Genomic DNA, 13,426 nt, shown 5'->3' on the forward strand with positions numbered 1-13,426 from the left:
CATGGTATGTACTCACTCATATATGGATTTTTAGACATGAACCAGGGGAGTGCCAGCCTACAACCCTACCGCCAAAGAGTCTGGGAAACAGGGAGGACCCTAAGAAAGATATGCATGGTACCCTGGAGAAGGGGATTGATGAAAGATCTCCTGAGTGGACTGGAAGCATGGAGGGAGGGGAGAGGGAGCTGGGGAAAAGTGAGGGGGAGAAGAGAAGGGGAGAGGAGGACTTGGGGGAACAGGAAGGTTGAGTCGGGGGAAGAATAAGGGAGAGCAGGATGAGAGATACCATAATAGAGGAAGTTATTATAGGTTTGAGGAGAGATCTGGCACCAGTGAGATTTCCAGAGACTTACAAGGATGACACCAACTGGCAATCTAAGCAACAGTGGAGGGGTTGCTTTAAATGCCCTTGCCCTATAATGAGATTGATGACTACCTTAAATGCCATCCTAGATCCTTCATCCAGTGGCTGATGGAAGCAGAGGCAGACACCCACAGCTAAACACTGAACTAAACTCCTGGAACCCAGTGACAGAGAGGGAGGAGTGATGAGTAAAGGGGTCAAGACTGGGCAGTTGAAACCCACAAAGACAGCTGACTGGACAAGGGGGAGCTCATGGATGGCTGAGAGGCCAGCATGGGACTGATCCAGACCCCTTGAATGTGGGTGTCAGTGAGGAGGCCTCAGCAATCTTTGGGGCCTCAGGTACTAGATCAGTATTTATCCCTGGCATCCGAATTGACTTTGGGAGCCCATTCCACATGGAGGGATGCTCTCTCAGCCTGGAAACATGGTGGAGGGCCTAGGCCCTGCCTTGACAATATGACAGACTTTGGAGATCCCCCATGAAGGTCTTCACCCTCCCTGGGGAGTGGAGTGGGGATTGGGTGGGGCGTTGGGAGAGTTGGTGGAGGGGCAGGGGAGAAGAGGGAGCTGGATTGACATGTGAAGCAAGCTTGTTTCTAATTTAAATTCATGAAAAAAGAAGTACTAGGATGTTTCACATTGCCCCCACCAATATCGGATTCTCAGGCAAAGACAGCCTTTTATACAGACAGCTAACTTTAGACTTCAGAGCAAATTCAAAGCAGGCTGGTTGCCCCTGGAGACAATATCTGGTTGCCCCTGGAGACAAACACATGAAGTCATTTTCAAAGGTACTGTTTTGTTAACGCCAGAGTTTGAAGCAACTTCAGTCTGCACATTTTCCCTAAGCTCAAGGTTCAGCTGTTTACTTACTGTCTGGGAAGCCTCACAAACTTAGAGCTACATGCAAGGCCACTTGCTCACTGGCCAGTCCTTGTGACATTCCCAGCCTGAGAAAAACTACGTGACTTATCAATGGTTCTGAGTATGGGGCAGGTCTGAGAATGTAACTTATAATTGTCCAGAGTTTGACGGTGAGAAGAAGCAGAGGCAGAAGGTGGAGAGCGAGGCAGAGGAGGAGAGGCAGCAGAGTGAGGGAAGAGAAGAGGAGAGGAGAGGAGAAGAGAGGAGAGGAGAAGGGAGGGGACAGGGCAGGGGAAGGGGAAGGGGAGGGGTGGTAAGGCAGGAGTGAAGGAGCAGCCATGAAAGGACAGCAGTAAAATCTGCACACTCTGTGCAGTTATCTGTCATGTTTCATAAGAGCACAGTTCTGGGGCTGGAGAGATGGCTCAGAGGTTAAGAGCACTGACTGCTCTTCCAGAGGTCCCGAGTTCAATTCCCAGCAACCACAACGTGGCTCACTACCATCTGTAATGAGATATGGTGCCCTCTTCTGGCATAACACTGTATGCATAATAAGTAAATTTAAAAAGGAACACAGCTATTTTCTATAGCTTATCAAATGAACTGAATGCTTAGGAATTACACCTATCAAATGAATTGAATGTTTAAGAATTATTTTCTTGAGAACTGTGTGTTTTCGTGTGTGCGTACATGCATGCGTGTACGTGATCCAGTAAGATTAGCTGTGCTAGTACAGAAGGGCAGGAGCCATTTGAAGAGGGAGTGTTAGACATACACCAGATACTACACTTTCCAGCAGCAGTTATAAACTTATGAGTCTGTATGGAGATCAGATTTAGGTCAAGAAGTTTTGGGCACTATTTTTTCTTGTTTTTAATTACTGTATTCATTTGTTTCAGTTCTCAAAGTCATTTCTCACATCTAGCTTATCCCCGTGCCTCTGTAGTTTATTAAACTTTGTCCTCATTTGTAGTTGATACAATTAATGATGGGGGTGGGGTCCTGAAGTTCCAAGCTGATCATAGTGTATTTGAAAATAGCATTTAATTCAGTGGAATCTAACAAACAGCTGTTACTTCTTTTTCTGGGTAGAAATATTGCACTGTGGACAAAAATATTTTTTATGTTAGAGTTAAAAAAAGCTGATTTGGGGGCTGGAGAGATGGCTCAGAGGTTAAGAGCACTGGTTGCTCTTCCAGAGGTTCTGAGTTCAATTCCCAGCAACCACATGGTGGCTCACAGCCATCTGTAATGAGATCTGCTGTTCCTTTCTCACATAAGTTGTATATGCAGATAGAGTACTCATATACATTAAATAAATAAGTCTTTAAAAAATGCTGATTTGGTTGCCAGGAGAAAAATGTTAGAAAAAGCATTTATAATTAGATTTTAGGGTTAGGGTTAGATGTATATATATATGTGTGTGTGTGTGTGAATGATTGTCAGAGAGAGAGAGTGAGAGAGAGAGAGAGAAAACAAGTTGTAGAATCAAGATTTTTCTCAGTGGGGATGTTCAGTATTCTAGTGGGATTTCTGACCATTCATAGTAGTCTTTTTAAATATAATAAAAACAGTGTACGATTTATTATTAGGTTATTTCTTCCTAAGAAATATCAATGACATAACGATCAGTGGTTTGTCCAGTTATAGGATCAAGGCGGATATGACTCCCGTTGAGTATTTTCTGGATACAGTAATTGTAGCCACTGTTGGTTGGAGGCTAGCATTTGTTCTACTACGTGCCAGGTTCTACAGTTGGTATTTGATCCCTAGCGTGAAACTGTATGAAGCCCATACTGTCCTCCGGGGTTTACATAACAGAAAGCAGAGACCAACAGAGAGATGACTCGGAGGTAGAGTTCTTGCTGCTCTGCCACAGAACCAGGATTCAGTTTCCAGCCCTTGTCACCTCACAACAATGTGTAACTCCAGTTTCAGGGGATCCAACACCCTCCTCTGGACTCCATGGGCACCAGGCTAGCATGGAGTGTAAACACACACACATACACACACACACACACACACACACACACACGAAGGCGATACTCACACACATAAAATTATAATAAATAATAAAAACCAAATAACCACTTAGTCCATGGCCATCGAGCTAGCAAATTATTTGTCTCTCCCCACAAACCTTTTCACTTTTTATTTATTTTCTTTCTTTTTTATTCATTTTACATACAAACCACAGTTCTCTCTCCCCACCCACCCCAAACTCACCCCATCCACTCCTCAGAAAGGGTAAGGTCTCCCACGAAGAGTCAACAAAACCTGGTACATTTCATGGAGGCAGGACTGACTGAACTAAGCCCCCCACACACACCATATGGAATGGGTTTCAAAAAGCCAGCTCTTGCACTAGGGATACATCCTGGTCCCACTGCCAGGGGTCCCACAAACAGGTCCCAGGCTACAGAACTGTCACCCACATGCAGAGAGCCTGGTTTGATCCCATGCAGGCGCCCCAGCTGTCAGTCTAGAGTCTGTGAGCTCCCATAAGTTCAAGTCAACTGTCTCTGTGGCTTTCCCCATCATGATCGTGACTCCCCCTGCCCTTGCTCATATGATCCCTCCTCCCTCTCTTTGACTGGACTCCTGTAGCTCAGCTTGGTGTTTGGATGTGGATCGCTGCATCTGTTTCCATCAGTTACAGGATAGAGGTTTATGAGGACAGTTAGGGTAGTCACCAATCTGATTACAGGGGAAGGCCAATTCAGGCATCCTCTCTACTATGGCTAGGAGTCTTAGCTGGGGTCATCCTTATGGGTTCCTAGGAATTTCCCTAGCGTCAGGTTTGTCCCTAGCCCCGTAATGGTTCCCTTTATCGAGATAACTCTTTCCTTGCTCCCCCACCCCATCCTTTCCTCAACTGAGCCATCCCATTCCCTCATGTTCTTATCTCCTATACTCTCTCATTTGCCTCCCCCCACCCTATCTCATCTATTTCTCCTTCTCAGGGGGATGACGTAAGTGTCCCTCTTAGGGTCCGCCTTGTTACCTAGTTTCTGTGGAGCTCAGCATCCTCAGTCAAAACAATTCTTATATGCCATCGTATGCCTGTCAGAATGGCTAAGATAAAAAAAAAACACTGATGACAGCTTTTGAAGGAGAGGATGTGGAGTAAGGGGAACACTCCTCCACTGCTGGTGGGAGTGCAAACCTGTACGGCCACTTTGGATATCAGTATAGCTGTTTCTCAGAAAACTGGGTATCAATCTACCTCAGGACCCAGAAATACCACTCTTGGGCATATACCCAAAGGATGCACATTCATACAACAAGGACATTTGCTCAACTATGTTCATAACAGCATTATTCATAACAGCCAGTACCTGGAAACAACCTAGATGCCCCTCAACCGAAGAACAGATAAGGAAAATGTGATACATTTACATGAGGAAGTATTACTGACCTGTAAAAAACAATGACATCATGAAATTTGCAGGCAAATGGATGGAACTAGAAAAAAACCATCCAGAGTGAGGCAATCCAGACCAAAGAAGACAAATACGGCATGTACTCACTCATAAGTGATGTAAAGCAAAGAGCCACCAGACCACAGTCCGTGGCTCACTTTTCCTTTTGAAACAGGATTTCTCTGTGAAGTCCTGGTTGTCCTGGGCTCTTTCTGTAGACCATACCAGACTGACCTCAAACACAGAGATCTGCCTACCTCTGCCTCCTGAATTCTGGGATTAAAGGTGTTTGCAGGCTCACCTGACTCCCACAAACTTCAGAACCAGTTTGTCCTGATGCCCAAAATAATGTGTGCATCCGCCCTTTACTCCTTACAGGAAGCCCCTCTAGTTATATCACACACCCTCATAAATATTCATTGTCGCAAAGTTTCCAACTTTATTAGTGGAGATGAATTTTAAAGCAAGTCTTACGAACCCACAGTTCAAAGTCAGCATGTGCAGAAGCATGGAATGAAAGCACACAGCTTTTCCTTCTGTTTCTCCGTCCATACGAGTTCTCTTCCCAGTGACAGTAACATCGCCTGCTTCTTGCTATGCATTAAAATTCCAGAAAGGCAGAAGCAGATGGACAAAGACATGACAGGCAGCGGTGAGCTTCCAGCCATGTCCTTTCACAAGCAGATATTAGGATAAGCACAGCGTCCCTGTCGCTGTTTCCTGACAACACACGTGCGAACACACGCACGCACGCGCACACACACAGGCACACACACAGACACGTGCCAATACATATCTCTCTATATAAAATTTCCTCTTAGGATCCCAAGTGGATGGTGTGTGTGTGTGTGTGTGTGTGTGTGTGTGTGTGTGGTCAGACACCTTCCTCTATATCTATTCACCTCATTATCTTGACAGGGGTGGGAGTTCTCACTGAGGTAGTTGACGCTTGCTCTTTTGTCTACACTGGCTGGCCCTAAGCCGCCTGTGTTAGCCACCTGGTCTACACAGCTGGCTTTTCACACGGGTGCTGGGGATTCACACTCAGGTGTGCACGCTTCTGCAGTACGCATTCACTGAGTCTTCTGCAGAGCCTTTTCCATGCAGTCTCAGTGGCGCATACATAAGCCAGTAAGCCAGACCAATGCTGTGTGGAATAGGTAGGGCTTCCTGCAAGTGCATTGGCCAAGCACGCTGGGTTTATTGTGGAGTGGGCCAAAAGAGGAGTTATCTCTCCCTCCCATGGATCAGTGTTTCAAAGCAGAAGTCATTCAATTGCTCATCCAAATCACCATTAAAGTGTAGAGGTGCGTGTAAGAAACCCCCAACCAAATACTCACGGACCAGGTGAAGGATCAAACCACGTGACAAAATGAGGACTAGGGGCCCAGCAGGGTATACTGAGGCTTGAGGTTCTGAACATGAGCAGTGCAAAATTTGAAACTAGGTTTTTGAAACTATCAAATTTACATGGGAAACATTTACTTAACAAAAGCCCACACAGCGCATTCCTAACCCTTAATTCCTCTGGAAACAAAACAAAACACCTCACACCACCAGGAAAGAGAAGAGCTTAGACAGAGAAAGTAAAACCCCGTGAGGACAAAATGCCCAGCATTTGGGAGACAATTCGGGTACAGCATGCAAGATAATCTAATCTCACATCCCGTGGTGTGGCGGTAGGGAGCAGATGAAGAGACGTCAGACAGAGAAGTCCCCGCAGGGGTCTAAGAGTGGGGAGGACTTCCAGCTCAGAGAGAGGCCTTTGAGAAAGGGGCGGGCAGCTTCCTGACAGCCAGAAGAAAGATGCACATGTTTTCTCTGTATTCATCTCGGCAAAAACTCCAAGACATCGACTGCTGTCCTATTCAATGGCTCACCCAGCTCCAAGCGGTCTTTCCCTGTTTTAAATGTCATCCTAGTCACCAAAGGTTTGCACCGGACCCTGAACCATCTGTGCTCAAATATTCTCATCATGTGAGCTCCCCTCCTTTGATGTGCATTCAGTTCACAGGCACTGCAGCGCTAAGTGCGGGCAGCAAGAGGCATGTCCACGGAATGTCTTTTAAAGTGCGTTCCGGCCTCAGCTGTGAAAAAAAGAAGGTACAATGGACAGACAGAACGCCTTTCTAGAAAAGAATCCTACGCTAAGATTACCTGGCTCTGTGATACACCGTAGCCTCTCTTCACAGGGTTTCTTTATTTTCTTTCTTAAACATTTTATAAATTTGGAAATGACAGAATTTGCTAAACTAAGCTTCCAGAAGAAAATATAACCAAAAAAGCACAAAAGAAATCCATGCTCAAACAGTAGCAAGTTTCATTGGGTTTTAGAGCACTCTTTACAGGACTCTTCGATTTTTATAGTTCTTATTGGCAGTAAATAGTTCCCATATACCCCATGCTAGGTCCTCCTGGATTCTTCAATGCCCTGCAGACATTCCCTTTTGTAATGTTGTGGAGTTGTTAATTGCAATGGCACCTGTGCTCTTAGATTCTTTTGTCTTGTGTTTATCCCTAGTGCACGAATGGACTTTGGGAGCCCATTCCCTATGGATGGATGCTCTCTCAGCCTAGATACACAGGGGAGGGCCTAGGCCCTGCCCCAAGTGATGTGATGGGGAGTGGATGAGGGTGGGATTGGGGGCATAGGAGGATGGGAAGGGGAGGGAACTAGGATTCACATGTAAAATAAGATTGTTTCTAATTTAAATAAAAATTTATTTAAAAAATGATTCTTTTATCTCACATCTGCAATGTGAGATCACCCCCACCCACCTCTAAGTGATCTTTCTGATTTCTTTCCTAGGTTTTGTCTGGCACTGACTGCTCTTCCAGAGGCCCTGAGTTCAATTCTCAGCAACTACGTGGTAGCTCACAACCATCTAGAATGAGAGCTGGTGCCCTCTTCTGGCGCATAGGTATACATGCAGACAGAACACTATGCAACACTGTATGTGTAAGTGTGCTTATCATACTTAGATTTACACAGACATCTATGTGTGTATGTGTGTGTATACACAGCTTATTTTTCGGTCTCATTTCTCAAAGAGTCTCAAACTGCTCCCACATCCACAAGAAGAATCTCAGAAGAACAGACTAGATTCTGCCTGACTCGGTTGCGCATGGTGAGGTCTACAGGTTTGGAAGCATCATTCTTCCAGGCCAAGGCAAAGAAAGAAACACCATATGGAGATTGACTTGGCTGGAGAGTTCAGGACAAGCAGGTACCTATGAGGAAGCCCAACTTTTCTGTTTACTAGGCTGGCAGAGAAACTCCTCCGATGAGAGGTGTGTCAGTGCCGCTGCGTTGTAACTGACTTAGTGTAGGCTGATGCTGCGATACCTAGGGTAATCGAGTTTACGCCAAGCTGGAGGGACCGGTACCTTATTGTCAAACTCGTGATCCTCCTGCTTCTGCCTCCTTCAGCAAAACCCACCGGCGTGTGCCACCCCTTATTCCCAATTGCAATCAGCCTCCTCCATTGGGGTAGCAACGTCAAAACCATTAACTTCTAGTAGAAGCACACTTCAAAGACGAGCTCCTTGGCGTCTGACTCACTCTGCCGCTGAGGATGACTGTGAATTCTGAAGCACACTTTGAAAACAAGCTCCTTCGAGTCTGACTCACTCTGCCTCTGAATTCTGCTACCTCCCCACCCCAAGTGCTGGGTTACGAGGTGCTGGGCATTGAACCCAAGGCTTCACACCTGCCAGGCACACTCTCTACCAACAGAACTACATCCTGAGCCCCGCTTTGTGGTTTAAGGGAAACGAGGGAAGGTAAAGAAGCAAGCTTAGTTCCCTACCTGACTCGGAGTAGGAGATGAAGAAATCTAAGTTTTTCATCATCCTGGGAAGATGTGTGCTACTCTTGCAGAGGACTTGGATCCAGGTCCCAGTACCAACAAGGTGACTCCCAACTGCCTGGCACTCCGGTCCTCGGGTCTGATGCCCTCTCCTGGCCTCCATGCGCTCCTGCACCGAGGCGGTGCGTATACATTCAAGCAGGCTCACACACACGCATGTAAAAACAAAACCTTAAAACCAAATATGTTTCCTTCTTTTCCTTATTCTGAGATATTGCCACAAATTCCTCAGGGGAGATAAATGGAGTAACACGGAGGACTGAGAGGATCTGGGTCTCGAGTCAAGGAAACACGGTTTTCCTGCTGTCTTGTCAATGGCGGCCTCATGGCCTCCATTTCCTCTTTCACAACACTAGGGCAATAATGAGTGAGAAAATGAAGCCATGCACCGTGAGAGTAAGGAGTCCAGGCTGAGAACCGCTACAAGGACAAAGGACGGCTCCTCTCAGGAGTTGGAGTGACAGGAAGCCAGGAGGGAGCAATTCCAGAAGAGGAAGCAGCAGTGCAGGGCCAAGATGGAAACGATTGGTCTGCCTGGTAACAGCGGTTGCACCAGTCTGCTGCAGCAGAGGGAGAGAGGCAGGCAGGGGACAGGTCCAGCAGGGTCTCCTAGTCCAGTTCTCCCCAAGCTATCTGTGGCACGGAAGCTCTGCAAAACACTTAAGGCCAACAGGAGATCAAAATTCACATGGTCTCTGTGCAAACGACACTCCGCTCTCCCGCCTGACCCATCATGTACTTGAGCCTCTACACTCTGGGTCCTGCTTCCTGTCCTAACGCAGGCCAGGCACACACGGGTTGTGATCTGCTGACCACTCTGTGAGTAGCATGTGGAGAGATGTTTGATTTCAGGCCGAGCACTTCAGGAAGCATTGGTGGGGAAGGAAGAAAGAGGACTCAGATTCAAGGGCCGTGGTGGGGTCTGGTCCTAGGACTAGAGGAGGACAAATGTGATGAGATGCCAAAATTTTGCTTTGAAGGGGTCATGTAGACCTTCGAGAGGAAGGACTGGGAGGAAGCTGGGTGTGGGTCTGAGGTTCACCATTCAGAGCAGGGCCAGGGAAGTGATTCTGGGTTGTCATGACAACCGTCATGCAAAGCTTCAGATGAAACAGAGGCAATCCGAGTTGCTGAAGGGAGAAATGCTGAAAGTCCATCAGTTTCAGGGTTCCTAGGAATTTGCCTCTGACATCCACAGAGCACCACCACTGCACAGGAGACAGACAGATGGAAATGAATGGGGTTCAAAAAGCCTTTAAGCCTTTCCAACTATAAGTGTTATGACTCTAGTATAGTCAAGTTTTTTTTTCTGTCAATGGTGTCCTGGAAGGTATGTACGTCTACAAATATGGTCCAGTTTGGAAAAAGAAACCCTTTTTGTGTGGGTGCAATTATCTCAAGCAGCGAGCATCCTGAACTATCCCAGTTGGTTCATTATCCCGTGACTGGTGTCTTTCTAAGAGACAGACTCAGGACAGAAAGAGAAATGAAGAGAGATGCTTGGTGACGGCGGCGGGAGTGGCAGTGTGAGAGACAGAGACAGGTGGCAAGGACTGTCAGCAGCTACCAGAAGCTGGGGGGATGGGGTTATCGCAGGACTGCAGACCGTTGACACATGCTTTATCACAGGACTGTTGATACATTCTATCCTTGTTAATGCCTGGATTTCAGACCTTGGGTGCCCAGAACTGCTAGAGAACAAATGTCTCCTGTGCAAGCTTCCCGGTTTGTGGAAACTGACTACAACGGCATCAGAAAGGGATATACCTGGTCTCTTAGCCGACACTGCTACAAGCCCTCATCTGGAGCTGTATTTTATTCTCACACCGTGGCTCGCAGCTCAGGCCGTGTAGTAGGATCAGGAAGAGAGCTGAGGCAGTTCTGATGTGAGTCTGGGAGGACGGCTCAGTCAGTAGCGTGCCTGCTGTGCAAGCGTGGTCGCCCAAGTTTAGACCCCAGGAGTGGCGGCGCACCCCTGCCATCGCAGTGCCGGGGAGGCCCAAAGAAAGAGGCCGACCCCCGAGGCCTTCCGGTCAGCCACTCTTATCAAATGGTTCTGTGGGGACTCTGTCTCCAAAAACTAAGTGGAAAGCGGTTGGGAGAAACACTGTATGCTAACCTTTGGCCTCCCCTTGCACATACAAACATGTACATACATGCCTTCCAAAGCATATATACTATAGGTGCACACACCTGCATGCGGACATACATGTGTGCACACACATCCTGACACTGTTGATGCCCCGTGGCATCCTCAAGAGTCTGACTCAATGTCCAGAACCCAGAGGTACAGACTGCCATTGAGTTAGTCACAGTTTAATATCACAGGGTAGAACAGATCACATGCATGGGGATACTTCCCTTCCTTCCTTCCTTCCTTCCTTCCTTCCTTCCTTCCTTCCTTCCTTCCTTCCTTCCTTCCCTCCCTCCCTCTCTCCTCCTCTTCCTCTTCCTCCTCCTCCTCCTCTTCTTCTTCTTCTTCTTCTTCTTCTTCTTCTTCTTCTTCTTCTTCTTCTTCTTCTTCTTCTTCTTCTTCTTCTTCTTCTTCTTCTTCTTCTTCTCCTTCTCCTTTTCAAGACAGGGTCTATCTACATACCCATGGCTGTCCTGAATTCACTGTGTAGACCAGGCTGGCCTTGAAACTCACACAGATCCACCTGCCTCTGCCTCCTGAGTGCTGGAGTTAAACTCATGGACCACTACACTCTGCTCCCGAATGCTTAAGAATTCCTTTGAAATTTAATGCTAGGTACTTTATGTTCAGGTATAAGGCATCCTTAGACTCTGGCTGAAGTGATTTGTGTCGATCTCACAGCATCGAGACAGCCCTGTTCCCACCATGAGGGAACACACACCCTGCAAATGGCCACCGTTGCCCATCTGCACACTCCTGCGTCACCCCCAGAAGAAGCACACAGGGTCACTGGGTTAAAGCTTGATCACGCCAAACTTTAGTGAGATCAGAAGCTTTCCTTGCAAACCTCACTCCAGCCTGTCCTGTCGCCTTCCTTCTAGGAAGGCAATGACAGTCGTGAGCCATTGGTAGCATGCTCTTCCATGTGAACGAAAATACATCTGTTGGATGGGTGTGCTAGGCAAGAGAAGGTTATTATCTGGAGGCAAGGGGATTCCTTAATTGTGCAACAAAGCAACTCCTTGTACACTGCCTTGAATAAACGCTCCTTTATTTCAGGGGCTGCATGATCTCCTGTGGCGGGCTCCCTCCCATGTCAGTAAGCAGTCATGAGGGAGAGGTGCTTAGGCGATGCACCAGTCTGTAAAGGGCCTTTGACGGAATGCTCACTGCATCTATTGACGCACTGGGAAGTCTGAGGTCACAAGCTTGGCCGGGACACATGAGCCCAATGAAGAGGCTGGCTTTGCCCTCTTGACACGAAGCCAGACACTATCAGCTTCATTGTGCACTTAGGGTCATGTGCTAACAAAGAGGATTTCTCTAGCTATAATCCCCCTAATGATGGCTTCTCCCAGCCTTCCCCCAAACCCCACCAGGCCCCGTGGCTTGGCAAGCCCGAGAGAATAAAGGCAGCTCAGCGCTTGGCTTTTGAACCGAGTTCAAGGCAATTAAAGTCAAGGGCTAAAGAGAGAAGAGGGGTGCTTAGGAACAGCAGCATAATAAGCAGTATGGCTGGAGCACTCTAAATTAACTCAATTAGACAGAGCCCGATTTAACGGGGAGGGCTGGCGAGAAGCGCTCCTCTCATTAAATTTGATGTTAGAGGGGCTTCTGTTGAAATTAAACTTGTGTTAGCTGTCTGAGTCACAGAAAGCAGCATCTGCATGGGCATGTATGCTTGTGTGTGCACACGTGCAGGCTCTCTGGTTTAGGTGGGAGTTTCGAGAGGGGAGAGGAAAAGGCTTGCACAAAAAAAAAAAAGAAAGAAAGAAAAAGAAAAAGAAAGGAAGGAAAAGGAGATTTGAGTGAGTGAATGCCCCCGGAGCTCAGGAGTGGAAGACCAGGCAGAAATCCAGACAAAACTGGCAGGAGCCCTGACCAGGTCTCCCAATTAAGAAGGCATGGGCCTCGCGCCATGGGGGCTTCTGCTGTTTTGCCTGGGCTGCGGAATCCTGCTTGGAGTTCGGGCTCAGTTTCCGCGGGTCTGCATGACCTTGGAAGGTGTCCTGAACAAAGAGTGCTGCCCGCCCCTGGGCCCTGAGCCCGCCAACATCTGTGGATCTCAAGAGGGCCGAGGCCAGTGCACAGAGGTGCAGACAGACACCAGACCCTGGAGCGGCCCGTATGTCCTTCGAAACCAGGATGACCGTGAGCAATGGCCGAGAAAATTCTTCAACCGGACTTGCAAGTGCGCAGGTAAGGCCCTGGGGCAGGTGCTGCTTCTCTCTCTCCAGATTGCCCCTTGGTGGAGCATCCTCGCTGGGATAGCGATCCCTCCCGAGTCAGAGCTGAGACTGGTGGCAAACTGTTAGGCCAGCTGTTTTGGTGGCAAGTCTAATCAGTAAGGCGGATGGGCTGGGCTGGATACATCTTTCACGCCCTGTACATGTGCTTATGAAAACTAAGTCAACATTGTGTGGGCCGAGCCGGAGTTTCTGAACACATGCCAACATACCTTTGGCTTGCTTGTTGAGAGGGGAGGCTACGGAGATGGGGAGCCTGCTTTGAAACTAGAACAAGTCCTTTCAAGATGGATCGGGCCTCTCTTTGCAATGGGTTCACACTTGCTGAGGCTTTGGGTGCGGCTTGGCATCGGGTTAACAGGAGAGGAGGCAGGTGCTGCCGAGTCCTGGCCTCAGCATTTCTCAGGATTTGAGGAGACCACGAACAGGGTCCATCTGCTTTGTTCAAGCCAGGACTGGACTGCAACCGCCCAAGTTGGGGTGATGGGGCCAAGAAGCTAACTCACTGGGCTGCTAGGAGG

The 13,426-nt window shown here is 47.9% G+C and overlaps 1 protein-coding gene across 1 annotated transcript in view; it reads left to right on the plus strand.

Annotated features, from left to right (window-relative positions):
- The first annotated feature begins 12,076 nt into the window (after positions 1-12,076).
- Dct (dopachrome tautomerase) overlaps positions 12,077-13,426 on the plus strand; it is a 38,583-nt gene continuing 37,233 nt past the window's right edge. The window contains exon 1 of the mRNA XM_005079408.4: positions 12,077-12,858. Within this exon, the coding sequence (XP_005079465.1) occupies positions 12,564-12,858 (295 nt within the window). The 5' untranslated portion in view covers positions 12,077-12,563. The remainder of the gene's footprint in view (positions 12,859-13,426) is intronic.

Source organism: Mesocricetus auratus, unplaced genomic scaffold, assembly GCF_017639785.1.
Source record: "Mesocricetus auratus isolate SY011 unplaced genomic scaffold, BCM_Maur_2.0 Super-Scaffold_2245, whole genome shotgun sequence".
NCBI classification, from domain to species: Eukaryota; Metazoa; Chordata; class Mammalia; order Rodentia; family Cricetidae; genus Mesocricetus; species Mesocricetus auratus.